This window comes from Cetorhinus maximus, chromosome 7 (genome assembly GCF_964194155.1).
Source record: "Cetorhinus maximus chromosome 7, sCetMax3.hap1.1, whole genome shotgun sequence".
NCBI lineage: Eukaryota > Metazoa > Chordata > Chondrichthyes > Lamniformes > Cetorhinidae > Cetorhinus > Cetorhinus maximus.
The window spans coordinates 53039396-53066458 of NC_135885.1; the positions used below are offsets into that span (position 1 = coordinate 53039396).

The following is a 27063-nucleotide window of genomic DNA, read 5'->3' on the forward strand; positions in this document are numbered from 1 at the left end:
CGGTTTAAGATTTAACACCTGTGATGTACAAAATTATGTGATATTTAATTTGCCCAACAAGTTCAGCTATTTTGAATTGAACAAATAAAGAAACGACAACATTTGATTTTCACCACTGAACCTACATCTTAAATATCATCCTTACGATACTTAAAATGCAGTTACATTAAAATACTTATGTAAAAGTGGTTTACAGTCTACAGACCGTTAATGTCGTTTCTGTTAAACCATATCTGATAATTAAACAACTAGATTTAAAAAGCTACCAAGTTCATCTACTTATTTGCATATTAGCATTTCCCTTCAGAATTGAAGAGCAGGCTGGTGTGCTTAAGGTTTGTAGCCAATTCAACATATTGCGTGCATTATCTAGACATAACACAGGACTGTTTAAATGGTGTCCATATTAAATTGTGCAGAAACTAGCAACAGTAGGTGTAAGGATATGAGCAAATGCATACAATGGTTGGCTGACTTGTCCATACGGGTAATATTCAAGTCTTTTGTAAGTCACAACTGGGACAGTACTTTGCTTGCTCTCTCAATCACGCATTCGCCATTCTCATCTTCAGTCCATAGCACAAAGATAGGTAGGAGAGTAAGTTATGAAGAGGACATAAGGGTCTGTGAAGGGACATAGATAGGTTAAGTGAATGGGAAAAACATTGGTAGAGGGAGTAGAATGTGGGAAAATGTGAACTTGTCCACTTTGGCAAGAATAGAAGAGCAGCATATTATTTAAATGGAGAGAGACTGCAGAACTCTGCAGTAGAGAGGGGCCTAGGTGCCCTGGTACATGAATCACAAAGTTAGAATGCAGGTACAGCATGTGATTAGGAAGGCAAATGGAATGTTGTTATTGCAAGGGGAATGGAATATAAAAGTAGGGAAGTTTTGTTACAGTTGTACAGAGCGTTAGTGAGACCACATCTGTCATCCAGATGTGGTCTCCTTATTTAAGAAAGGATAGAATTGCATTAGAACCAGGGCAGAGAAGGTACACTTGATTGATTCCTGTGATGAAGAGGCTGTCTTATGAGGAAAGGTTGGACAGATTGGGTCTGTATCTGTTGGGTTCAGAAGAATGAGAGGTGATCTTATTGAAACATAAAATCCTGAAGGGTCTTAACAGGGTGGATGTGTCTTCTTATGGGAGAGACTGGAACTAGGGGACACAGTTTAAAAATAAGGGGCTTCCCATTGAAGACAGATGAGATGAATTTTTTTCTCTCAAGTGTCATTAGTCTGTTGAATTCTATTCCTCAGGCAGCAGTGAAGGCAGGATCAATGAACATGTTTAAGGCTGAATTAGAAAGTTTCTTGACTGACAAAGGAGTCAAAGGGTATTGCGGCTAGACAGGAAAGTAGAAGCCATAATCAGATCAGCAATGATCTTATCCAATGGTGGAGCAGGCTCGATGGGCTGAATGAACATTCATATGTTCCACAGTGCAAATATAGAAAGGATCAAGTTCAATGGCCAAACCAGCCTTGCCTCTCTCCAAAATAAAAAGACAGCAGTTTGTAACTGTAAACCGTAACATTAAAACCTACAAGCCAAACAACAGCATGCCATGCTACAGTATATGTTTACTATTTATTAGCCAAACATTAAACAACATTGGCCCACAAAAAGAGATTATGTAGAGCTCTAAAGTAAGGGGCTTTGGCCAACATCTTTGTGCATACAATTAGCCAAACACTTGGTTTAGACAAGGCAGCAAACTATAAATGATCAGGGAATGCACTCTACTACTGCAGGAACATAGATATCAGCACAGTGATAACTTGTGGCAGAGCAACTTTTTGGCGCCTCTTAACAGCACAATTCTGTTCTCATTTATTGTAGAATGTTTCCACTTCCTTCTTCATTGTTTCAAGTGCTGTATTTATTACCTATTGTCACTTCATTAAACATGTTAAGACAGCAACCAGGTTCAAATCAAAACCTTGGAAAATATTCATAATTCATAGAGTTTAATTAAAAGCTGGGGAATTAAGGAATTGCATAAAACAAACAAAACCCTACTTTAAAACATTTAGTAATTTAAAGCTTCTCACATCCCAGAAACTACATAAGCATTTCTGAATTCGATTAAACCTTATTTAAATCATTGTTTTGGGAAAATGGCTCATATCAAATATACACGCTCATTAAATCTTTAATTATACTCTTCAGTTTCTCCAATAGATTGGCCAGTCTTATGGTAAGGCAACAAGTCCCAAAAATAAAACTTGATTTTACTGTGCAAAAAAAATACTCTATTAAATTCTGCAGCTCTGATGAAATAAAATTTGTGCATTTCATGTTAGAGAAGCTCTGTAGCCAAATTGGGGTACTTACTTTCCAATGAAATACATTTTAACCAAATCTATGACAGACCTAGGATAAACCCTAGTAGATTTGTTGACATTTTCAGATAAGCTTGCAGAAAAGGCTAAGTAGTACATTAAGCAACTCTTTGGAATACAGAGTTCATTATCCCTGTGATTAGCAAAAGCAACGTCTTCCAGGCTGCACAGCTTCCTCAGAAGAGTGAACAACATTAGGAACCACACCACTCTTAACACCTTCCCACCCTTCTTGGATGGATATGTTGCCTTTTTTGAGCAGCTCATATATCTCTCGCGTCAGAACAGTGAAGGACTCCTCCACATTTGTAGAATATTTTGCAGATGTCTCTATGTATTTCATACCAAATACAGCTGCAAGTTTCTCCGCCTCCTCCTTTGAAACTTTCCTTTGGGTTGCCAAGTCACATTTGTGTCCAACAAGCAGAAATATAATTCGGTATGGCTGGACATGCATTTTTGCTTCTTCCAACCAGTCACGCACATGTTCAAAAGATCTACGATTTGTGATATCAAACACAAGAAGCCCACCAACTGAATTACGGTAGTAGGAACGGGTTATGGACCTAAGAAGGGAGAAAAGAAAGTCAAAAGACTGTTATTCCTCTTGTAATCAACGATCAAGTGCTTTAAAACTAATTTTAGCATCAATATTTTACTTAGATCTTTGCAACATGTCAATGTAAAGTTTCATGGTAACCTCCCCCAACAAAAAGAAAACTCCATCAGCTAATGCTGAAACTGCCTTGTTAAAAAAAAAGGTGCACACACTTGATATGGAAAAATGGTCTCGAGTTACATTTGATCTCAATAAAATGAATCTTTTGATGCAGTTTTCTAAAGTGCCTACAGCCGTTTTGTCTGGGTTACACAGATAAGTGGAAGAGCTCTTGCAGACATTCACCTCCATTGTGTGACACAGTACTGAACCATCCAAACCATGAGTGTCCCAGATACAGGTGTTCCTGGCTGTTTTCTTTAATCCCAAATACAGCTTAGGTGGGGTGATGGCAGGGGGGGTGGGTGGGGGTGGTGGTGACTGTTGTATGGTAGGGGTGAGGACAAAGATGAATAAAATTCAGCAATTGTCCTTTTTCCTGCTTATTATCTCGTGACACTGGCAGGAACATGCACCTGGACTTGAGGATGACAGGGTCAGGTTTCACTGATTTTTTTTCATTAATTCATGGGATGTTGGCTTTGCTGACTAGGCCAGCATTTATTGCCCATCCCTAACTGCCCTTGAGAAGGTGGTGGTGAGCTGCCTCCTTGAAACACTGCAGTCCATGTGACGTAGGTACACCCATAGTGCTGTTAGGGAGGGAACTCCAGGATTTTGACCCAGCAACAGAGAAGGAACAGTGATATATTTCCAAGTTAGGGTGACGAGTGGCTTGGTGGGGAACTTCCAGGAGGTGGTGTTTGTGTGTCTGCTGCCCTTCTAGATGGTAGCGGTCGTTTGGAAGGTGCTGCCTAAGGAACCTTGGTGAATTCCTGCAGTGCATCTTAAAGATGGTACACTGCTGCCGCTGTACATTGGTGGTGGGGGGAGTGAATGTTTGTGTATGGAGTGCCAATCAAGTGGACTGCTTTGTCCTGGATCGTGTCAAGCTTCTTGAGTGTTGTTGGAGCTGCACTCATCCAGGCAAGTGGAGAGTATTACATCACACTCCTGTCTTGTGCCTCCAGAGTGATGATTATAAAACTGGAAAATGGATCTTTTTCCTCATTTCTGATGCCAACGTAATAGTTTTTGATCCCAGAAAACAGAATTCCATGTGGTGTAGGTGCACCCACAGTGCTGTTAGGAAGGAAGTTCCAGGATTTGGCCAAGGTAGACTGGGAACAGCTACTTGTGGGGAAATCTACAGAGGAGCAGTGGGGAGCGTTCAAAAAGGAAATGGGGAGGGTACAGGCTCAACATGTTCCCTCTAGGGTGATAGGAAGGAGTAACAAGCCCAGAGAACAATGAACGACCAGAGATATTCAGGTTACAATGAGAAGGAAAAGAGAGGCTTTTAGCAGGTACAAAGGAAACAAATCAGCATAGGCATTAGTGGAGTACAGAAAGTGCAGGGTGGAGCTTAAGAAAGCAATTAGGAGAGCAAAGAGGGGATATGAGAAAGCTCTGGCTGGTAAAAGTATAGAAAATCCCAAGATATTCTATAAGTATATCAATGGGAAGAAGATAGCCAGGGAAAGAGTAGGGCCCATAAGAGACCAAGGGGGCAATCTATGGGTGAAGCCAGAGGACATCACTAGAGTGTCGAATGAATACTTCACATCCATCTTTACCCAAGAAATTTAGGATGAAGGTATCGAACTCAGGGAGAGAGATTGCAAATTTCTTAAGCAAATTGATATAGAGAGTGACAAGGTATTGGCAGGCTTAAAAGTGAACAAATCTCCAGGTCTGGTTGATTTGTGTCCCAGGCTGCTGAGGGAGGCAAGGGAGGAGATCGCTGGGGCTCTGACCCAAATTTTTAATTCCTCTCTGGCCACAGGGGAGGTGCCAGAGGACTGGAGAACAGCTAATGTGGTTCCGTTATTTAAGAAGGGTTGTAGAGATAAGCCAGGGAACTACAGGCCAGTGAGTCTCACGTCAGTGGTAGGGAAACTATGGGAAACTAGGGAAAATTCTGAAGGAGAGAATCTATCTCCACTTGGACAGGCAAGGTTTGATCAGGGATAGTCGGCATGGATTTGTCAGAGGGAGGTCATGCCTAACAAATTTAACTGAATTTTTTGAGGAGGTGAGCAGGTGTGTAGATAAGGGTATTGCAGTTGATGTAGTTTATATGGATTTCAGCAAAGGTCCCACATGGGAGACTTTTAAAGAAGGCAAATGCACATGGGGATACAGGGTAATTTGATAACGTGGATTCAAAATTGGCTTAGTTGTAGGAGACAGAGGGTGATGACAGAAGGCTGCTTTAGTGACTGAAAGCCAGTGTCCAGTGGCGTACCACAGGGATCTGTGCTCGGTCCCCTATTATTTGTCATTTATATAAACGACATAGATGACTATGTGGGGGGGTGGGATTAGTAAGTTTGCAGATGACACAAAGATTGGCTGGGTGGTTAACATTAAGGTTGAGTGTCTTGAGCTACAGGAAGATATAGATGGGGTGGTCAAATAGGCAGATAAGTGGCAGATGGAATTTAACCCTGAAAAGTGAGAGGTGATACACTTTGGAAGGAGTAATTTGACAAGGAAGTATTCAATGAACGGCATGACACTAGGAAGTTCTGAGGAACAAAGGGATCTTGGCGTGTGTGTTCATAGATCTCTGAATGCGGAGGGGCATGTTAGTGGGGTGGTGAAAAAGGCATATGGGACACTTGCCTTTATCAATCAAGGCATAGATTACAAAAGTAGGGAGATCATGTTGGAATTGTATAGAACATTGGTGAGGCCACAGCTGGAGTACTGTGTGCAGTTGTGGTCGCCACATTATAGGAAGGATGTGATTGCACTGGAGCGGGTGCAGAGGAGATTCACCAGGATGTTGCCTGGGATGAAACATTTAAGTTATGAAGAGAGGTTGGATAGACTTGGGTTGTTTTCGTTGGAGCAGAGAAGATGGAGGGGTGACCTGATCGAGGTGTACAAAATTATGAGGAGCATGGACAGGGTGGATAGGGAGCAGCTGTTCCCCTTAGTTGAAGGGTCAGTCATGAGGGGACATAAGTTCAAGGTGAGGGGCAGGAAGTTTAGGGGGGGATGTGAGGAAAAACTTTTTTTTACCAAGAGGGTGGTGACGGTCTGGAATGCGCTGCCTGGGAGGGTGGTGGAGGCGGGTTGCCTCACATCCTTTAAAAAGTACCTGGATGAGCACTTGGCACGTCATAACATTCAAGTCTATGGGCCAAGTGCTGGTAAATGGGATTAGGTAGGTAGGTCAGGTGTTTCTGATCCCAGGAACGAAAGGCTTAACATATGAGGAACGTTTGAGGACTCTGGGTCTATACTCAACGGAGTTTAGAAGGATGAGGGGGGATCTGATTGAAACTTACAGAATACTGAAAGGCCTGGATAGAATGGACATGGGGAAGATGTTTCCATTTGTAGGAGAGACTAGGACCCGAGGGCACAGCCTCAGAGTAAAGGGAAGACCTTTTAGAACAGAGATGAGGAGAAACTTCTTTAGCCAGAGAATGGTGAATCTATGGAATTCATTGCCACAGAAGGCTGTGGAGGCCAGGTCATTGAGTGTATTTAAGACCGAGGTAGATAGGTTCTTGATTGGTATGGGGATCAAAGGTTACGGGGAGAAGGCTGGAGAATGGGGTTGAGAAACTTATCAGCCATGATTGAATGACGGAGCAGACTCAATGGGCCGAATGGCCTAATTTCTGCTCCTTTGTCTTACGGTCTCTCACGTGTCGGTGCAGACTCGATGGGCCGAAGGGCCTCTTCTGCATTGTGAGATTGTGTGATTTTGACCCAGCGACAGTGAAGGAACGGCGATATATTTCCAAGTCAGGATGGTGAGTGACTTGGAGGGGAGCTTCCAGGTGATGGTGCTCCCATTTATCTGCTGTCCTTGTCCTTCTAGATGGTAGTGGTCGTGGGTTTGGAAGGTGCTGTCGAAGGAGCCTAGGTGAATTCCTGCAGTGCATCTTGTAGATGGTACACACTGCTGCTACTGTGCGTTGGTGGTGGAGAGAGTAAATGTTTGTGGATGTGGTGCCAATCAAGCAGACTGCTTTGTCCTGGACGATGTCCAGCTTCTTCAGTGTTGTAGGAGCTGCACTCATCCAGGCAAGTGGGGAGTATTCCTTCACATTCCTGACTTGTGCCTTGTAGATGGCTTTGAGGAGTCAGGAGGTAAGTTACTTGTCGCACGATTCCTAGCCTCCTAGTAGCTCCTTTTTTTTGGAAATTTACAGTAGCAGTAATTTTTAAAAAGATTACAGGGGAAGTTCAGATGCAGTGCAATACTATAATAAAGGTTAGACAGTTTACCAATTCAGACCGTGGCTAAAATGAATTCAATCCTTCTCTATGTTCATTTCTAATGCTTGGAAGTGGAGCTTAATTATGAAAAAATGAAAAAAATTGCACAAGAACCAGAAAACTTAAAAGCCAAAACAAGATGTAGCATAAATCAAAGGCCCATAAGAACTTCATTCTGTATAAGTTATAGGGTGACAAATTCTCTCTAATTACCTTTGATCAAACACTATTTTTCAGAACATTTTCTCAAGAGATTCAATACACAGTGATGCTCATGGTTCCTCCTCTCCTGTTGGTTGCTTGGTTGTCCACCCTCTTTGGTTGTGAGACTACTGATAACCTGCAGCTTTTGGGTCTTTAGCATAAAGGTAGCCCTGTATAGTTATTAACCAGTTTCCATTAGACTCATATCACTCTCGATATGCCTTGTGCTATTCCTGGAATAATCTGGTCACCTGGCCTGATGATGATTGAGTGGTGTGGAATGTAACAGGCTATGAGTTACAAATTATAGTAGCAGCAATTCTGCTGCTGCAGATGGCCAACAGCACCTCATGTTTGCCAATTTGTAGGTTGTTAGATTTTTCCTTAGTCTGTCTCACTTAGCAAGGAGTTAGTGTCACACTACACAATGAAGGGTACCCACACACTGTAGAGACAACTTTGGGGTGAAATTTAACCCCCAAAATTAGTTGAATTGGGATTGAAAGAAATGTAATAATTTTTGCAATCTCGAATCCCACCCCAACTCACCCACTTTCAGGTTTAACACTGATAGCAAAAGGAGCAGGAGCCAATCCGTTCCCAGGACATGGGCTGAACATTTAGATATTGTAGTGAGGCTGTGCGCCTCACATTTAACATCCCTTATAGGTTTATTCCTGGCCAGCCTAGTTTCCCAGGCCTCAGAGCGGACCACACAGGTAAATCTCAACGTTCACGTTTCCAGGCTGAAACTCCACATCCACCTCCCCGGCTCAGAAAACTCGCCTGTCAGTATCAGGATCTTTGCCTTAACAAGACGATCAGACCTACCAACAGAATCATAGATTCACGGAAGCCATCATGGACAGCTGTGTATGTGACAGGTAGGCTTTGGAGTTAAATTATGTCACTCCATTTAGTTGGTTACCTCATCACTTGAATTAGCATATTGACTTCAGAATTTGGCCTGCTTGGTCAGTTGTTTTACTAGTGAGCCACTGCTGGTAGAGGACATTGAAGTTCCCCAACCAGAGCATATTGCTTTCCTGAGCTTCCTCAAAGTTATATTCAATTTGGAGGAGTACTAATTTGTCAGATGAGCAAGTGGGATACTAGGTGATCATCAGATTTCCTCCATCTTGTTTGATCTGAAGCCACGAGACTTAAAGTGGTTTGTCAATGCTAAGCACTCAAAGAGCTGCTCCCACCCAAGTGTGTATCATTGTGCCCTTAATGCAGATTCATCCTGCCAACAAGGACAGGGTAGACTCAGGGATGGTGAAGGAGGAGCCTGGAATGCAATAAATATGATTCTGAGAGTATGACTGTCTGTCTGACAATACGTAACCGTCCATTTGAGTGACTGCGCAATTGTAACAACATACTAGTGAAAACTTCCTTATGCAACAGACTACTGCAATAGTCTAATATTGAGTGTGTTACTTGGAAAGGTTGACTTCCAGTGGGGCAAAGGATAGGGTAATGGCTATCTTAAAACCTTGGTATCTAACTTATAACAGATAGATTGCTAGTGTTTAAAGACAGGCCAATACTTTAAAAAAAAAGGAACATGGAACACATTTAAAAAATTAGAATAATTTGGGCCACAGCAGCCCCTTAAGGCAATTTAAACATCAAGATTTGCAACTGAACAGAACTAAAAATACTTATTCATAAGTACCAGATACAAAAATACAGCACTCCCCTGAGAATATCATATCCTGCTCAGGTGGTGGAAGAACCAAAAACTAAAAAATTTCACTTAGGAACAACTGATCAAATTAAATTATTAAATTTAGATTAAATTTAATTTGATCAGTAATGCTATTTTTCCAATTCTGACTTTAACGACTCATAGTAATAATTTTAACTAAATTTCTAACAAGTTAGATTGTCAGGAAGATGCTTGAAGGCTATGGTTGATTAAAGCAATTGTTACTCAAATCTTGGAATACCGCCCTCAAAATGAGTATTCAGGCTTTTTAATTGTGTCATTAAACATTTTCAATAGGTCCTGGTTATTAACACTTTATGATTAATTGCAGTGACAAAGACAGCATATTAATTTTATTATAGGTGAACACTCCATTAAACATATTCCAACAGGCTCCTTTTCTGATCATCTGCCAGAATGCTCATGGTACAAAGGTTCACACAAAACAGCACTTCAAAGCATTGCCAATCTCTTGTCTGTTATAAATCAGTCTTGGACCAAGAAAATCTAATTTAGTTCCTATAGAACCATAGAAAAGTTACGGCACAGAAAGAGGCCATTCAGCCTATCATGTCTGTGCTGGCCAACAAAAAGGACAATGGTTGGTGGATGCTTTTTACGAATGAAAAACAGTTTTCAGTGGCATTCCTCAGGGCTCAGTGTTGGGTCCCTTGCTATTTGCTGTATATATTAACTATTTGGACTTAAACGTGGGTGGCATGATTGGGAAATTTGCAGATGACACAAAAGTTGGGTATGTAGTTGATAGTGAAAAGGATATCTGTTGTCTCCAGAACGATATCAATTGGCTCCAGAATGATATCAAAGGTTTGGTTGAGTGGGCAGAAGAGTGGCAGATGGAATTCAATCCAGAGAAGTGTGAGGTAATGCATTTGGGGATGGCAAACAAAGCTAGGAAATATACAATAAATGGAAGGATATTAGTGGGGTAGAGTCCTTGATGTGCATATCCACAGGTCCTGGTCGCCACATTACAGGATATAACTGCTCTGGAGAAAGTACAGAGGAGATTTACAAGAATGTTGCCAGGGATTGAAAATTGCAGCTATGAGGAAAGATTGGATAGGTTGGGGTTATCTTCCTTAGAACCAAGGAGGCTGAGGGGTATATTTAGATAAATAGAGACCAGGGGATACATGTGCACAAATTGTTGAAAACGGCAGGGCTGGTAGAGAAAATGGTTTAAAAAGGCATGAATCTGGGATTTGTAAACAGAAACAGAGAGTACAAAGGCAAGGAGTTTGTAATGAACCTTTATAAAACACTGGTTCAACCTCAACTTTTGTATTATTTCCAATCCTGAGTTTCGTGTTTTGGGAAGAATGAGAAGGCTTTCTAGAGAGTGCAGGAACAATTTAAGATAATAGTTTCAGGGGTGAGGACTTCAGTTATGTGGATAGATTGGAAGAGAAGGTTGAGGGGGGATTTGACAGAGGTGTTCAAAATCACGAGGGGTCTAGACAGAGTAGATAAGAGAAACTGCTCCCAGTGCGGTGAGTGGTTAGGAACTGGAAAGCACTGTGTGAGAGAGTGTGGTGGAAGCAAATTCAATCCTGGCTTTCAAAAGAAAATTGGATAAGCACCTGAAGAAAAAAAAATCCTAGGGCTACAGGGAAAGGGGGAGTTGGATTAGCTGGGTGCTCTTGCAAGGACATTAGGGGCCGAATAGCCTCCTTCTGTGCTGTAACCATTCTACAATTCTAAATTATTGATATTGTCCTTGTCTTCGTTTCCATGGTGAAGGTATTATTCTCAATTATTAATCAGTTTCAGTTATTCATGGGAGTGGGAGATGGGGTTCTCAATTATGGTAGATAATAGTTTACATATACTTTTTAAAAAATCATAGTTCCCTCTCATTTTGGATCTTCCTACCTCTATGTACATAACCAAATACCAGGAGTTGCACAAAAGTAGTTGTTTCCTTTTTCCTTATGTAGTAAAGTACCTAAAGAACCAGTAAGCCCTTCCCTAAACAACATGTAGAATTGTTCTCTGGGTTCTAAAAAAACCCAGATCGCTAATTTGTTTTCTGTGTAATTCTTATTATAGTTGGCATTGTGCATTCCTAAGCTAGGGAGGAAGCAAAAAAAAAAGCAAGCAATGCTTTTGCTCTTGATCACAATTTATTTTCTCCTATAAAAGAGCATGTATGTGAATTTAATGTAAATACAGGATTAGGCCTGTCCCTACATGGTCGAGCAATAATTAGATTCATTTGATTGAACACGAGACAAAAGCTAGCAAAAAGGGACTTGTTTGAAGGCATTTTTGACCATAGCCCAGAACAAAGACTTTTTCCCCTCTTCACAATTTTCTCCAGTCATCTCCTAAAGGCATTAATTCCTTGTTGGGATAATGCACCTCTCTAGTAACTTGACCAAAACATAATAGGATAGAAATTACTCTCAGGCATGCAGTAACAATGTTATATGCTGCGCCTGATATTCAGCTCCAAATGATTTTTTTTTGTTGACACTGTTCCCTACAAACCAAATGCTACCCCAGGTTACAAAGCTCAAGTGACTCAGTCAGATTTATATTTTTGCTTCTTACTCTTCGATTTGTCTAGTCTGAAATTCAGTGTAGATATTTCTAAAGGGTTATGTATGTTTTTAGACTTTTTTTTAAACAAGGTCAGAACAGCAATGCAGATAGAATTGGCTTAAAAGCAGGTTCTCAAAATGTGTCTTCCCCCCCCCCCCCCCCCCCCAATAGTGCTGATAACATTTAAAAAAGGGCAATAGTAATTGGTAAAAGGAGTAGAAGAAAGTTTAAGAGTAATTTTTCCCCCCAGAGGGTAGTGAGGTACTGGAACACACTGCCTGAATGGGAGGCAGATGCAGAAATTCTTAACGCATTTAAAAAAAAAAGTTGATATGCACTTGAGGTGCCAAAACCTACCGGGTTTAGACCAAAAGCTGGAAGGTGGCATTGGAAAATCCTGGCCTAAGTTTCTATGAATTTCAGGACCAAGAACATTGACCCTATTTTTACAGTACAATGCAAATAAATAAACTAGATGGGTCATTATTAAGCTTAAACAATTAAGACTGAAACACAAATTTTTAAATGCAGCCTTTTCATTCTGGCAGGAGTAGCGAGAGAGGAGATTGTTGCTTTATAAAAAGGAAATATGCTGCTATGACCGCATGTATTAAAAGGTTGTTTACAACAAAGCTATAGCTCAGGAAAAGCAATGATAGGAAGCAACAAAATAGTGTGACAAGGCATAGGGCTTCAATCCGAACAACTGGGTAGCCGTAAAACGTAGGATAATGTTGCATCGAGCAGGAAGAATACAATTAAGAAAATTATATAAAAGACATGCCACATTTCTACTTCATAAGAAAGTGATCTATTGCTATCTTTGAGACCCTTTGGCATGAACAAGCTTGAGAAGCCACCTTAATATGCTTCTCTGAATATGAAGATGTTTTGCCAATAAACTAAATGAATTATCAGATATATTAATGTTTCTCACTTTACCAATCTGTTTATAAGCTAAAGCACTTATCCAACAAGTTTTTAGTATTGTTTTCTCATTAAATCCTAAATCAGAACATTAATAGGTATTAATATTAACAATTAAAATACATGCAAATTAATAGAAAAATTGATTTATACTTTATATTAACCTCAAGGCTCCTTGGCACACACCTATACAGTCCAGGAGTTCAAAGCCTGGACATCCCACTTAGAGCAAATAGGCGACAAGGATGACAACGACTTAGATGACTATGTAGGGGGTAGGATTAGTAAGTTTGCAGATGACACAAAGATTGGCCGTGAGGTTGAGTGTCTTGGGCTACAGGAAGATATAGACGGGATGGTCAAATGGGTAGATAAGTGGCAGATGGAATTTAACCCTGAAAAGTGTGAGGTGATACACTTTGGAAGGAGTAATTTGACAAGTATTCAATGAACGGCATGACACTAGGAGGTTCTGAGGAACAAAAGGGCCTTGGCGTGTGTCCGTAGATCTCTGAAGGCAGAGGGGCATGTTAGTGGGGTGGCGAAAAAGGCATATGGGACACTTGCCTTTATAAATCGAGGCACAGATTACAAAAGTAGGGAGATCATGTTGGAATTGTATAGAACCTTGGTGATTTCACAGCTGGAGTACTGTGTGCAGTTCTGGTCACCACATTATAAGAAGGATGTGATTGCACTGGAGCGGGTGCAGAGGAGATTCACCAGGATGTTGCCTGGGATGAAACATTTAAGTTATGAAGAGAGGTTAGATAGACTTGGGTTGTTTTCATTGGAGCAGAGAAGACGGAGAGGTGACCTGATCGAGGTGTACAAGATTATGAGGGGCATGGACAGGGTGGATAGGGAGCAGCTGTTCCCCTTAGTTGAAGGGTCACTCATGAGGGGACATAAGTTCAAGGTGAGGAGCAGGAGGTTTAAAGGGGGGGGGGGGGGGGCGGATGTGAGGAAAAACCTTTTTTACCCAGAGGGTGGAATGCGCTGCCTAGGAGGGTGGTGGAGGCGGGTTGCCTCGCATCCTTTAAAAAGTACCTGGATGAGCACTTGGCACGTCATAACATTCAAGTCTATGGGCCAAGTGCTGGTAAATGGGATTAGGTAGGTAGGTCAGGTGTTTCTCATGTGTCAGTGCGGACTCGATGGGCCGAAGGGCCTCTTCTGCACTGAGAGATTCTGTGACTTTTCATGCTCAACAAGGTAAAAGATATCTGTTCTTGAAATTGATTCCCCAATTGAGTACTGAGTACAAGTATGAAGTCAAATCTAGCCAAGGTTAGGTAGAGAGAGAAAAGAAACTACACTCAATGCGCTTTAACCACAACACCTCATTAACATTCTATCCTTATTCCTTACAATTCACCAATGTGACACTTGCAATGCATGTGACGTTCAAAACAATATTGGAAAGTTAGAAGCATTAGCAAATATGGAGATATGGTTCAAATTTCAGAGTGCTGGAAACTTGTATGCCTGGTTACAGGAAGAGTGAAAAAGAGGCCTGAGTGGCAGTGTTTGCAAAGGATCCTATCACAGCTTTACAATGCAAGGATGCCCCATCAGGCTGCGTTAACTAATTAAATAGATTCTATCTTAAAAAAAATAAGACTTATCCAATAGTTTGGCAAGCCAGATAGGAGCCAAAATCAAAATACCGAGGGTGCTGGAAAAACTCAGGTCTGGCAGCATCTGTGGAGAGAAAAACAGAGGCTCTGAAGAAGTCATATGGATTTGAAACGTTAACTCTGTTTCTCTCTCCACAGATGCTGCCAGACCTACTGAGTTCTTCCAGCATTTTCTGTTTTTATTTCAGATAGGACAAAAGGCTGGTAGTTGTTCGAATGTGAAATCGGGGACCAGTCAGCTCTGACTTGATATGATACGTACAGTAGAAGCGATAACGTTGATCCTCTTGGATATTTGAATAATGAATAAATTAGAGGATTATGTTGCCCAGTATCTTGCAAAGCATGTTGATGGACCTGCACTAAGGAGTTATTGGAGAAATTACTCGAGAAGTACTTTTACAGCAATCCCAAAAAGGACAGGATTAAGCCTGCCATAAGACAAGGATTGTTTGCTTTGGTCAGAACGCTGTCCACAACAAATATAAAAGGGTTTAAGAACAAGTGTAAGCAGTTGAAAAATATTTTTCAGAAGGACAGACTCCGACTGCTGTGCTTGCTGTGGCCAAAGCACTGTTCCACAGGAATAAATATTTAATGAATGAGTTAAAAAGGAAAAAAAAGAAAATAAGCAGAAACAGTTAGAAATAGAATCACAGGAGAAGACAATCCATTAGTTAAAGATAAGACTGCGACCAACAGGCTGCAATAGTTTGCTTAGGAGCATTTATAATTTCTGTATCTCAAAACAGAGTTAAAAAGGACAATGTGACAGGCAAAAAAATGGTTTGGCAGTTGCAGTTGAGAGGGACTGTGTAACAATTCAGGGACTGAGAAATTTACTGGGACTTTGTGCGAGTTCCTCAGTGTTCCTTTCCCTGTGTACTTTGTGCCATTGCTTAACAAAGAAGTCACGAAATTGTGCAAAGAGGCCAAGGAGTTTCATGGTAAACAAAGACTATGGGGAGAACTTTCCCAGGGACTTGGAAGCATGTTTGTAGCCGGGAAGCAGGATAATCATGGAGAGTCGTGTCAGTTCCCCAAATTATTCCTGCCGCCTTGCGCTTTTCCCAGTGGCAGCTTCAGTGTGCTGATGGCAACCCGCCCGGTAGCAGCAGGGAGCCAATTAAGGCTCATCAGCAACCAATTAACAGCAATTTTCCAGTATAAGGTGAGATTTTACCAGCATCGCACAGGACCCCAGCTGTGTCTGCAACTTGTCTGGTAACAGGAGGTGCATAAAGCAGGAGGTTGGAGCACCAGGACAAGTTAATTAATTCTACCGCCTTGAGTCAAATTGGCAAGCCCGAGGTCTTCTGCAGGCAGGGGCTTGAAATTTCCTTCAATTTGCCTGGAGAATGCTGTAAGAAATAGTGCTGGTGGTGAGCCTCCAGCTGTTTCACTGCTTCATTCTGTCCAGCCACACACACATCCCATAAACAGTAGCAGCATGCTCGCTAAATGCCAGCCGACAACCTTCACTACGCATTACAGTCTTAGCCACTGGCTCACAACAGCAATCCTGGAGGCGGCCTCCCGGAAAATTATCCCAGGAAGTTCGCTGCTGCAGCAAACTGGGTCAGAACCCAAAAATGGTGCTGTTTGCTGAAAATTTTCAAACTACGGAAGATTCAACCCTACAGAGCAGCATGTAAAAATTACTTTGTTAGATCCGCAAATACTAGGAACAGATTTAGGAGGAGAAAGAAACTGAAAGTTCACAGCAAATATGAGACTAAAATTGCTGGGAAAACAGGATTGAAGTAACAGACTTTATGCTGTGCCTCATGCACTCTCTTTTAAAGCGTATGATCTTCATGTTGAATACTGGATCTCCTCAGGGTTGTGTACGTTCACCTCGCTTTTCAACCTCTACATGAACAACTGCCAATCAGAGCACAACGACATAACGACCCTGAAGTATGCTGATGATACGGTATTTACGCGCCTAATCCGGGCTAATGGAACTTGGGAGAAGTTTGTAAAATAATGCAAGGATGATTTTCTTAAATTGAATGAAAGGCAAAAGAGCTAGTTGCAGACTTTAGGAAAAAACAGTTAACGATATTGCTCCTCTGAAAATATATGACGTGGACATTGAAATAGTTATACCGGCTACAAATATCTAGGCACCAAAGTAGATGATAAAGTGATTTGGGGGAAACGATGTATAGATATGGTGGCCAAGGGATATACATGATTATACTACCTCAAAGTTAAAATCCTTTCAAGTCTTTGATACAGCTGTGGTTGAGAGTGCTATCCTTTTTGGATGTCTCTCCTGGTATTGTCATCTTCAGCAGGGCCAGGAAGAGAAATCAAGGGCCCTGGTGATTCTCCTGTTTCCAGGCCCCCTTTATCACCCCAGTCAACCCTAGAGACAATACCAGAACTCCAAGAAACATGAACAGCATTGTGTAAAGCTCGTTTTCCCCCAGACAACAGGAAGCTTCAATTGAAGTGAATTAATTGAAGCTAAATGAAGTCTTGAAGATTAGAAAATGGACTGACAAAACTACTCCAGCCAGAGCATTCATTATGATGAAATGTGCCAATACTGATGGACACAATTTAAAGTTTGAAAGTTGTGGTGGTGGTGGTGTGTGGGGGGGGGGGGAGGTGTGTGTGTGTGTGTGGGGGGGGGGGGAGGTGTGTGTGTGTGTGTGTGGGGGGGGGGGGGAGAGGTGTGTGTGGGGGGGGGGGGAGAGGTGTGTGTGGGGGGGGGGGGGGGAGAGGTGTGTGTGGGGGGGGGGGGGGAGAGGTGTGTGGGGGGGGGGGGGGGGGAGAGGTGTGTGGGGGGGGGGGGGGGAGAGGTGTGTGGGGGGGGGGGGGGAGAGAGGTGTGTGTGGGGGGGGGGGAGAGAGGTGTGTGTGGGGGGGGGGGGAGAGGTGTGTGTGGGGGGGGGGGAGAGGTGTGTGTGGGGGGGGGGGAGAGGTGTGTGTGGGGGGGGGGGGAGGTGTGTGTGGGGGGGGGGGGGGAGGTGTGTGTGGGGGGGGGGGGAGGTGTGTGTGGGGGGGGGGGGAGGTGTGTGTGGGGGGGGGGGGAGGGGTGTGTGTGGGGGGGGGGGGAGAGGTGTGTGTGGGGGGGGGGGGAGAGGTGTGTGTGGGGGGGGGGGGAGAGGTGTGTGTGGGGGGGGGGGGAGGTGTGGGTGGGGGGGTGGGTGGGGTGGGTGGGGTGGTGGGGTGGGGGGGGGTGGGTTGGGGGTGGGGGGGGGTGGGTTGGGGGTGGGGTGGGGGGGGTTGGTTGGGGGTGGGGTTGGGGGGGGGGGTTGGGGGTGGGAAAGTTATATGGAGTACTTCACCCAAAGGGTGATAGGGATGTAGAAAAATTTGAGGTAAAGCCCCCACTGGTTCAAGCCCTTAACAGGTCATAGAGACACTAGGCAATTTACCTTGCACAAGTTGCTCTCCAGCTGCAAAAGGCATGCCATTGGCAGGCAAAGTGCAACCAGGATCACACTATCGAGGGAGGTCGGGTCGAGAAGAGCCCAGCCAGGGCCACACACCATCGGGAAGGAGGTGGTCAGGTCGGGAAGCCGGGGAAGGAGCCATGCCATTGAGGAGGTGGTAGGGAAGGGTCTTCAGGAGATAAAACATACGTAGTGAGGCACTGGACACCTGTTCACCTTATCTTGTGCACCCACAGCCTCCTGCCAGGTTTACTGAAGAAAGCTCCAACAGAACAGAAACAGAACATTCCTCATGAGTCCCAACATGAGGTAAGCAAGAAAGGAGAGGGGACTAGGAATCTGGCGTGTCCTCCTCAGCCAATGATTGCTATTCAGATCGACAGCAATCATTGGCTGAGTCTCCTGTGAATTGGGATGATCTACACACCAGATTGGCTACTTTGGACACTGACCATCCAGATTGATAGACTACTTGGCCAATGAGCCCAGGTCCCCCTAGAGCAGAGGTACAGTATTTAGTACCTGTGCATCCTACTCTCCCAGGACTGGATCTTAGGAAAGTAGAATTTTAAGGATATAGAGATTGAATCAGGCAGGAAAGGTAGTTAATGACCAGATCTTTCTCAATGAAATCTGTTCTCCAGAATTTTGACTAATGTGTATTGTGAACAGTGAAAATCACCCCTGTCTTGTATTACTGTTGGATGCATTCAGGGAAAAGGCTACAGTCCCTTAAATGCAGGGCAAATGGGTTCTGAGCTTGTTTGTGTCCTTCTCTATAAGAATTCTAAACAGGAGTTTGATGAATGGATGAGGCAATGCATTCATGATGGGATTCACTGACTGGTTGTTTTAATATACTGGAATAGTTTTAACATATTTTAATCAAAGTTAGACTTTTGTGATAGGGTAATTTTCTTTAATTTTAGTGTTATTATTCATTTTTATATTTTTTTTAATGAACAAGCAATGTACCCAAAATGAATTTCAGTATGGATAATAAATTGAATTGAATTCTTTCCTCTGTTTCATGCTGCTGTACTGAATCAAATGCGGTTTAACATTCTAGTCCCTGTCATTGATACTAATAATAATATAAGCACTTTGATCAGTTTTTTTCTGAGCACAAATGATGTTTTACATTTGTAAATTGTTTTTCCTGTAAATGCAAAGTTTGTTATCTTTACAATACAGCCCTGCATTTGGGATCTGAAAACTGAAATTAACAGACAGACTGTCTTCAAATTATGCATAGCAATTTTCTGTGGATGGCAACTACTGATAGCTGGTTACTTAAACAATGTTGCTACTCCTTGGGCATAAAAATCTGGATTACCCAAAATTTGGCACTTGTTTGAGTTAGTCAACTCATAACAAAGAAACAATATTCTAAGGCAGGTGAGAGCAAATAAGGTTTGAATGATTAAGGTACCTATTATGAGAGCATTAAAGTTAACAGTATGTTCATGATGCAATTCTTGGTGTGCAGTATAGTTCACCAAACAATGGTAATGAGATAGAAGTGTAGATCTGCAGAGAGTTCAGAAATGTACTCAAGAACAAGGCAGTGACATTGGCTGATTTTACCAATCTCAAGACTGTTGGGAATAAAGACAATGACTGTGGTCAACACCTTTCTAGAATGTATCCAGAACTGTTTCCTGTATAAGTATATGTCATGTCCAACAAGGAGAAAAGCATGCCTTTGTTTAGTTCTGCGAAACAATGTGGGATAAATAACATGAAAAAATAGGAGAACAATTGCAAATAGTAATCACAACATAGTTGTATAATGTAAAATCAAAAGAAAAGGGAAGTCTAGTCCAAATTAAAAGGGCAGAAAAGTCAGTAAACTAATCAGCATGTGGGAAATCTTTAAATAGGAGATGCATAGAGTACAAAGTAAATATATTTTTATAAGGTGAAAAGGGGACGTACACGTCAGAATTCCAAAGATAGAGAATAAAACTGAACTGAAATTCAATATAGGATAAAGATAGAACAACATGGAAGATAATCATGATTAGAAAATAGTAGGGAGATAAAACAGGAAGTTAGAAAAGCTAAAACGAAATATGAATAAAGCCAACAGACAACAAAACAATTAGTAAAGGCTTACACAAGGATATAGAAAGTACAAAAATACTCAGTTAAGGAATAGCCAAAAATGAAAGGAATCTAATTGTGGAGGATAAAGGTAGTAAATAAATATGTTTCTTCATTTTTTTTTATAAATGATAGCAGTAATGATGAAATAAGTGTACTTGAGGACAACGTGAAACAGCTAATACAGATAACTGTCAAAAAAGAATTAGTTCTGAAATAAATAAACAAAATTCAATGTGAATAAGGCACCAGGTCTTAAAGGCATATATCCTCGGCTACTGAAAGGGATAGCAAAGGCTCTTGCTACAATTTTTCAACCCTCCTTGGAAATGGGATTTGTGCTGTTTAAAGGAGAAGGATAAATTAGGTAATAGAGGCCTTGTTAATCCAACATTTTCACAATATATGGAATAAGCTCAGTTTGGTTTTGACCAGGACCACTTGGTTCCAAACCTCATTACATCTTTGGGAAATACACGGATACAGGAACTGAATTCCAGAGGTGAGGTAAGTGACATCAAGGTAGCATACTACAGAACATCAGGGTTCAAAATACACAGGGGAAGTTGGCAAATTTACCTCAAAACGTCACAAATAGCTTGCAAAAATGCACAGATGGGGCAAAAAGTTCAAGAAGGTCACCCTCATACAATATTACTTTACATTATGGCCCCTCTATAGTCCAGGGCCAAACAATTATAGGCGCTCGTTTTCCTGCTTTCAACAAGATGCATGCAGAGATTGATTGGAGGGGCAACGTGCATGAGACACAAAATCTGTGAGGACCTACTCCTGCAGGAGCAGCAAGGGTGGAAGAGAGGGAACCTGTGATTGGAGGAGTTGGAGCAGAGGCATGGGACACATGAGAGGGGAGGCCAAGTCAGTGGCGAGTCCAGTGCAGGTAAAATGGCTCCGGCTTTGACAGTGTGAGTGTGAGTGAGCCAAGAAAGGGAGGAGGAGGGAGGAGGGGATTAAGGGGAGGGGGAGGCCGCTCAGATGAGAGGAAGGGTGTGAGCAACTGGCAACACTGCTCACTTTCACACTTGCAGCTTGTTTTATTTGTGTATATGATTTCCCAACTCGTTTTTTAAATCTTCATTTTCCTTCTTCTAAAGCCTTCCACCTTGGCCTGGCTTTCAAGACTACAAACCACTGCTCGAACAACAATAACCAAACAAAAAAAATAAAGTTAAATGTTTTCCAATGACTTCCTTCCTTTTTTATTTTTGTCCAATAAATTATTTTGTCAGCAAAGTTTAAAACAGGGAGATCTGGAGTAGGGGAGAAAATATATTGAAGGGGAAATCTAATTTTTTCTGTTCTCTTTAGATTTTTCTTTAAATATTTCTGCTCTTGAAGTACTTGTCTGTATACAGGCTTGATTTGGCTGTCGTTGTGCATGTGTTTTTTTCAAATGTTTTGGACTGTAGAAAAAGTTGGGAGCCCAGTAAATTCAGGTGAGCCCAACCTTCCAGGCCTTAAGCTTGCTTTAATATCAGCCACTGCAGGATGACATCGGAGTGGCGGTGAATGAAGGAAAACTGTTTCAATGTTGTTGGACTCTTGGCCACCAGCCCAGCACTGAAGCTTCTTGTTTCTTTTGTATCCTTTTATATAGTGGCATAGAATGAGTTTGCAAATTTCTGCTTCAGAAATAGTTTGGTTTCTAACTTAAATTTTTAGATCTAAGGAGCCCCTGAAAGTAGCTCCCTTAAATTAAAAAGTATCCCTAGAGAAAATTTCAAAGAGCCCGCAGAAAAAAATTGTGACGCCAAGGAACCCCAGTCAACAGGGATCAGAGGCAAAACTCTCCAGTGGCCAGGGTCATCCTTGGAACAAAGATGTTTCTGGTTATTGGAAGCTCCAAGGTTCACTGCAAGAGTTCCTGAAGGCTGTATTCATGCTTAGTACTTAAACTGCTTCCTCAATTACTTTCCCTCTATCACAATAGGTCAGAAATGGGGTGTTTTGCTAATAATTGCACAGCGTTCAGCTTCATTTGTATTTTCTCACATAAAGAAACAGCCTGTGCCCATTATATAACAAAACCTGGATAACATCCAGGCTTGGACTGATAAGTGACAATAACAAATGCACCACACAAGTGCCAGGCATTGACCATCTCACCTCCCCTTGATAATGAATGGCACTACCATCAAATCCCCCACCATCAACACGCTGATCACCATTGACCAGAAACCCAATATACCCAACCACATAAATGCCATGGCTATTACACCAGGTCAGAAGCATGGTATTCCAATGCAATTGGCTGAACTCCCAGCTCCCCTAAATCCTCTCTTGCATCTACTAGGGATGTTAGGAGTGATGGAATACTCTCCACTTGCCTGAAATGGGTACAGATATAACCAAACAAGCAGCTCAACACCATCCAGGACAAACCACGTGATTGGCAGCCCATCCTCCCATTTAACATCCACCTCCAGTATAACATGGCTACAGTGCATATTATCTGCAGTGCATCCTGTAACAACTTGCCAAGTTTCATTGGCAGCACCTCCCAAATTCCATGGTCTTCACCACTTCCTCCCTAGCAGCACTGTCAGAATGTATTCACCACTTGGGTGTTCTTGAACTGCTACAGTCCAATACCTACTCAAGGGCAACCAGGGATGGGCAATAAATGCTGCAGTGTTTAATCGCACTGGAGAAAAGATGGCAGTGATGTACACCGGAGTCAGTGCAGGGTTCACTTTTGCGGATGGGTGGACGAATTGGGAGTGTATGGAACATAATCTTGATATTTGCTAATGATGCAAAGTAGAAGGATTGGTAAGCAGTAAAAAGAATCGTAAACATATTCAGGAAGACACAGGTTCGCAGAATGGGCTGATAGGTAGCAGGGCAGATGCAATTCAATGTGGATAAGTGATATGTTTTGGGCAAAATGGAACAGCAGTACATAACTGACCAAATGGAAGCAAAGTGCATTTCGTTAGAAATTCAACAACACAAAGCTATTCTGTAATTCCTCTCCTTACCTTTAAAATGTTAAACTAAATTCACGCCAATACTCAATTACTGCACAAACATTTCCTCTAAAATTAAAAGAAATTTAATTTCATTAACAGATGAACCTGAACCTATTTTAAAGGAAGTACAGTCACTGTTCAGAATCATCCACACTTTCCTGCGAGATGTCACTATTCACATTTGCTGCTACTAAAATCAAAATCAACATACTAAGGTTAAAACACAAGTTTGCAATGCCATGGGTAAGTTTTGATTGCAGCACCAGCTTGAAAGCCATGGCAGACAAATGATTAGGATACAGATCAGTTATGATCTTATTGAACAGACTTGAGGGGCTGAATGGCCTACTCTTGTTCCCATGTTCATTGACACGTTTTTCAACCAGGCCATATCTAGAAGCTAAATCTGTCTCAATACTCCAGAATACCAAGCTCCTAAATCTTTTATAACTGCCTGGCATTTAGGATTCGGTGTGCCATACGGTTGAAATAATTTGTCAAAATCAAGTCCCAAACTGCAGTGATCAGGAATTTACCTTCCAGCACAGTAAATTCCCTCCCATTAACAAATGGTCAGTCACATCCAAATTTGTCCAAACATAAATTAATTGAAAATACATTGTGAACAGCGACAAACAGACCGCTCTAGCATTTTGAACTTAGCTGATGGAAAATTGAAGGGCACTAATGCTTATGTGGTGTCCCTCTCTCACAAACGACAGGAGGCAGCCACAGCTCCTAATGCATCCGATTTTTGCACACACACACACACACACATACTCTGCATCACAGGCAAACTGAAATACAAGCCTCCAGGAATTATTGCCCCAGAGCCTGAAATCTATTTTAACAGAGGAGTTCACGTTTTACAAACCTAGCCTCCACCCCAAACAAAAAGGACGCGTTCGCCAAAAGTTCTATGATGTGGTCCGAGGTCCGAAGTTATGCAAATCAAGGAGCATCTCCCCCTGGAGCAGGGTTCAGCAGCAACACCCCCCACCTCCCATCCTAAATTGACATTTAATCTCCCCCTTCCCACTCAAACCAACAACAAACAAACATGCCGCCGCCGCGCACCTGAACCTCTCCTGCCCCGCCGTGTCCCACAGCTGTAATTTGATCCTCTTTCCCGGCTCGATCTCCACCAGCCTGGCGAAGAAATCCACACCGACCGTGGGGTCAGAAACGTCGCTGAATTTGCCGTCGGTGAATCTCCGGAGGAGGCAGGACTTCCCCACCGTCGAGTCCCCGATCACTATCAGACGGAACTGATAGATCCAAATAGCATCCATGACATAACTTTACCGCCCCCCTCCTCCTCCTCCCTCCCTTTTCACAAGGTCTCAGTAAATTTACAAAAGGCTATCTCAACTAAACAAATAAAATGAAACCAAGTCAAATATGCGTCTAAATAATATCAACCTGCAAAGCAAAAAAAAACCCCCAGCAATCCCAAACTATTAACACAGCAGAATTTCTTCCCCCTCCTCCCCTCCAAACCCAGTCCAGTTTGCAATGCTGCAAACTCAGCTCCGGAGCTGGTACCGGAAAACCAAACCCGGCAAGAGGGAAACGATGATTGACATCGAGAACCTCCCATCACAAGTCAGAAAACCGATAAGAAGCCTCCGCGTTCGCTCATAGGACACAGGAGAGGGCGGGAGCTCCTGGCGAATCGTGGCTTGATGCTGAGCTCAACAGGACGTACACACTTGTCTGGCTAAAGACTCTCCTGATTTGATTTAAAGAATGAACACGCAAAAATATATTTTTCATTCATATACACATTCATCACACTACATACACATAGCTCAAGGGCATTACAATGTGATTGACATAAAAATATCAATTTAACATATTTTATAGTATGCAATACAATCCATTTAAGAATGCTGTAATAATGTGATAAAGGATCATTTGAGATATGACAGTTAATCAAGATGTGAATCTGACCATATAACACAGCTCTGTTCTGTTGAAGGGTCGTGAGGACTCGAAACGTCGACTCTTTTCTTCTCCACCAATGCTGCCAGACCTGCTGAGTTTTTCCAGGTAATTCTGTTTTTGTTTCATATAACACAGCTACTCAATTCACAGATTTTTTTTTACCGGTTTAACACATGGGTTGTTCAAAGCTGTATAATAAATGTATTAAAATAGCCGAGAATGATTCATAGAACAATTTAAATTTTTTAGTTCCCAAGAAAAACTTTAACAAAGTTTCCCCTCCTCTTGCCCTAAAATTTGGCAAAGTTATATAATAGCCATACTACATGTATGAACATAAAATAATGTGAGGGTTGAAAGCCTGTGAGGTGACTCTCATCTTGTTTAGCAGATGGGTCCTAGCTAATGTCATATTAGTGATAAGGAGGCTGATCTCGGATCGGAAGTCCTCTCTGGATCTACAGCCTCTCACTTCCAGTCCTATGCAACCCTTCTGGTGGTGAACCCTGTTAACCTCTGCTTCACAGTAGAGGGAAAGATGTTGGAAGGCTATACCTAAAATTATTTGGTATTTCATATGGTATGGTAATGCAGCATGGACTGCAACAAAGGGTGAAAGCAGAGAAACAACCTGTGCTAGCCATCTACTGCAGCTGCTAAGCTACCCAGATATCTTGGATGCTTCTAGGATCATGTAAAAGCAGCCGAGAGAGTGGGGACAGCAGGATGCACTCTGCCTCTGCTATAATCAAATTCCTTAATGTAGGTTTAGTTGTAAAGTGTGTTCACAAATGATACAAGAATAGCCTAAAAAGAGCCTTACAAACTTCTGCATTGCTGATCACTTTTCTTGGGAAAACACTGCAGGTGACCAGCCCACGTAGAGGCAAGCAGTGAAATCAGCATGTTTCGAGAACAAGCTATGCCAAACTCGCAACATCCAGTGTGCTAAAGTTGGCAAAGCTGCAGATGTTCCCCCAAGCACCAACAATGATATCATGAATCTGTGGATGTCTACGTCAGTCCTGTATTGGACTCTTCAGTCATTGGAGGATCCACTGAAGATGATGAAATCACTTACAGATTGGCCATATCCAAACAGGGAGTCTACCAGTGTCACTACATCGCGAGATCAGCATTTCTAAACAAAGCTTTAGAAATTTAGAAACCCCAGACATGGAACACTTCAACTTGCCTGGCAAAAAGGAAACTATTACAATTGACTGTAGTATTCTTCAAGTGGTTGGCAATACTGACATTAATCCACCTTTAGTAGCTCAAAGGACAAAATCCAACCACAGAAATGGGAAATTCAAACAGGCAAAATTGGTCAAGAATTATGAACAGTCATTGTGCAAATTAACATTTTAAAATTGCAAAATAACACAAATTTGCACTAGGGTGTCTGGAGGACCCTCCAGAAAGAAAGGATTTGGAGCAAATGTTGTCAACAAAACTTGATTGAACACCTCACCTAAACACCAGAAATGTTGGTGATGTAGACCTTCCTAAATACATAATTAGGAAGTCAGCCTAGATTATATGCTATGGTTAAAATTGATTAAGTAATTAATGGCACTTGTTAATGAGTCATGCTTATAGAAGCACCCAGATTGGCCCTGTCAGAAGTTAATTTACAGAAGACAATATTCTTATTTAATTTAATAAGCTTCTTTTTTGTTTTAATATAATTTTTGGTATTTATTGTTTGTGCCCCTTTAAAAAAAGGGCTACTTTTGTTAGTTTTTTTGATGACACTTGGAAAACCCAGAGTCTCTTAATTGGTTCAATTGCTCATTTAAAATAGTGGAGATACAAGTGAAAAGTATGAAACCAAAGCCCCCACCCCCAAGTATTATCTGTACTTAAAGGCATCACTCCAGGAGAAGTCAGAGCAAGAGTAGGCCATATGGCCCCTCAAGCCTGTTCTACCATTCAATAAGATCATAACTGATCTGCAATGTCAACTCCACTTGTCTGCAGGATCACCATATCCCTTTGTGATTCCTTTAGAGCTCAAACATCTACTGATTTCAGCTTGAATATACTCAATTACTGAGCATCCACAGCATTCTCAGGTAGAGAATTCCAAAGATTCATTAACCTGAATGAAGAAACTTGTTCTCAGTGGCCAATCCCATATCCTCAGGTTATACTCCCTTGTTCTAGACTCTCCAACCAGGGGAAATAGTCTCCCAGTATTTACCCTGTCAGGTTCACTCAGAATAATATATGTTTCAATG

At 42.0% G+C, this 27063-nt stretch overlaps 1 protein-coding gene across 1 annotated transcript; it reads right to left on the bottom strand.

Annotated features, from left to right (window-relative positions):
• Nucleotides 1-1960: 1960 nt before the first annotated feature.
• Nucleotides 1961-24396, bottom strand: LOC144682793 (ras-related protein Rab-39A-like). Its single transcript, XM_078545503.1, has 2 exons — nt 23951-24396; nt 1961-2918 (listed from the first exon to the last, which is right to left on the bottom strand). Exons 1-2 carry the CDS (start codon nt 24163-24165, stop codon nt 2492-2494), a joined length of 642 nt encoding a protein of 213 aa, XP_078401629.1. The 5' UTR covers nt 24166-24396; the 3' UTR covers nt 1961-2491.
• Nucleotides 24397-27063: the final 2667 nt, after the last annotated feature.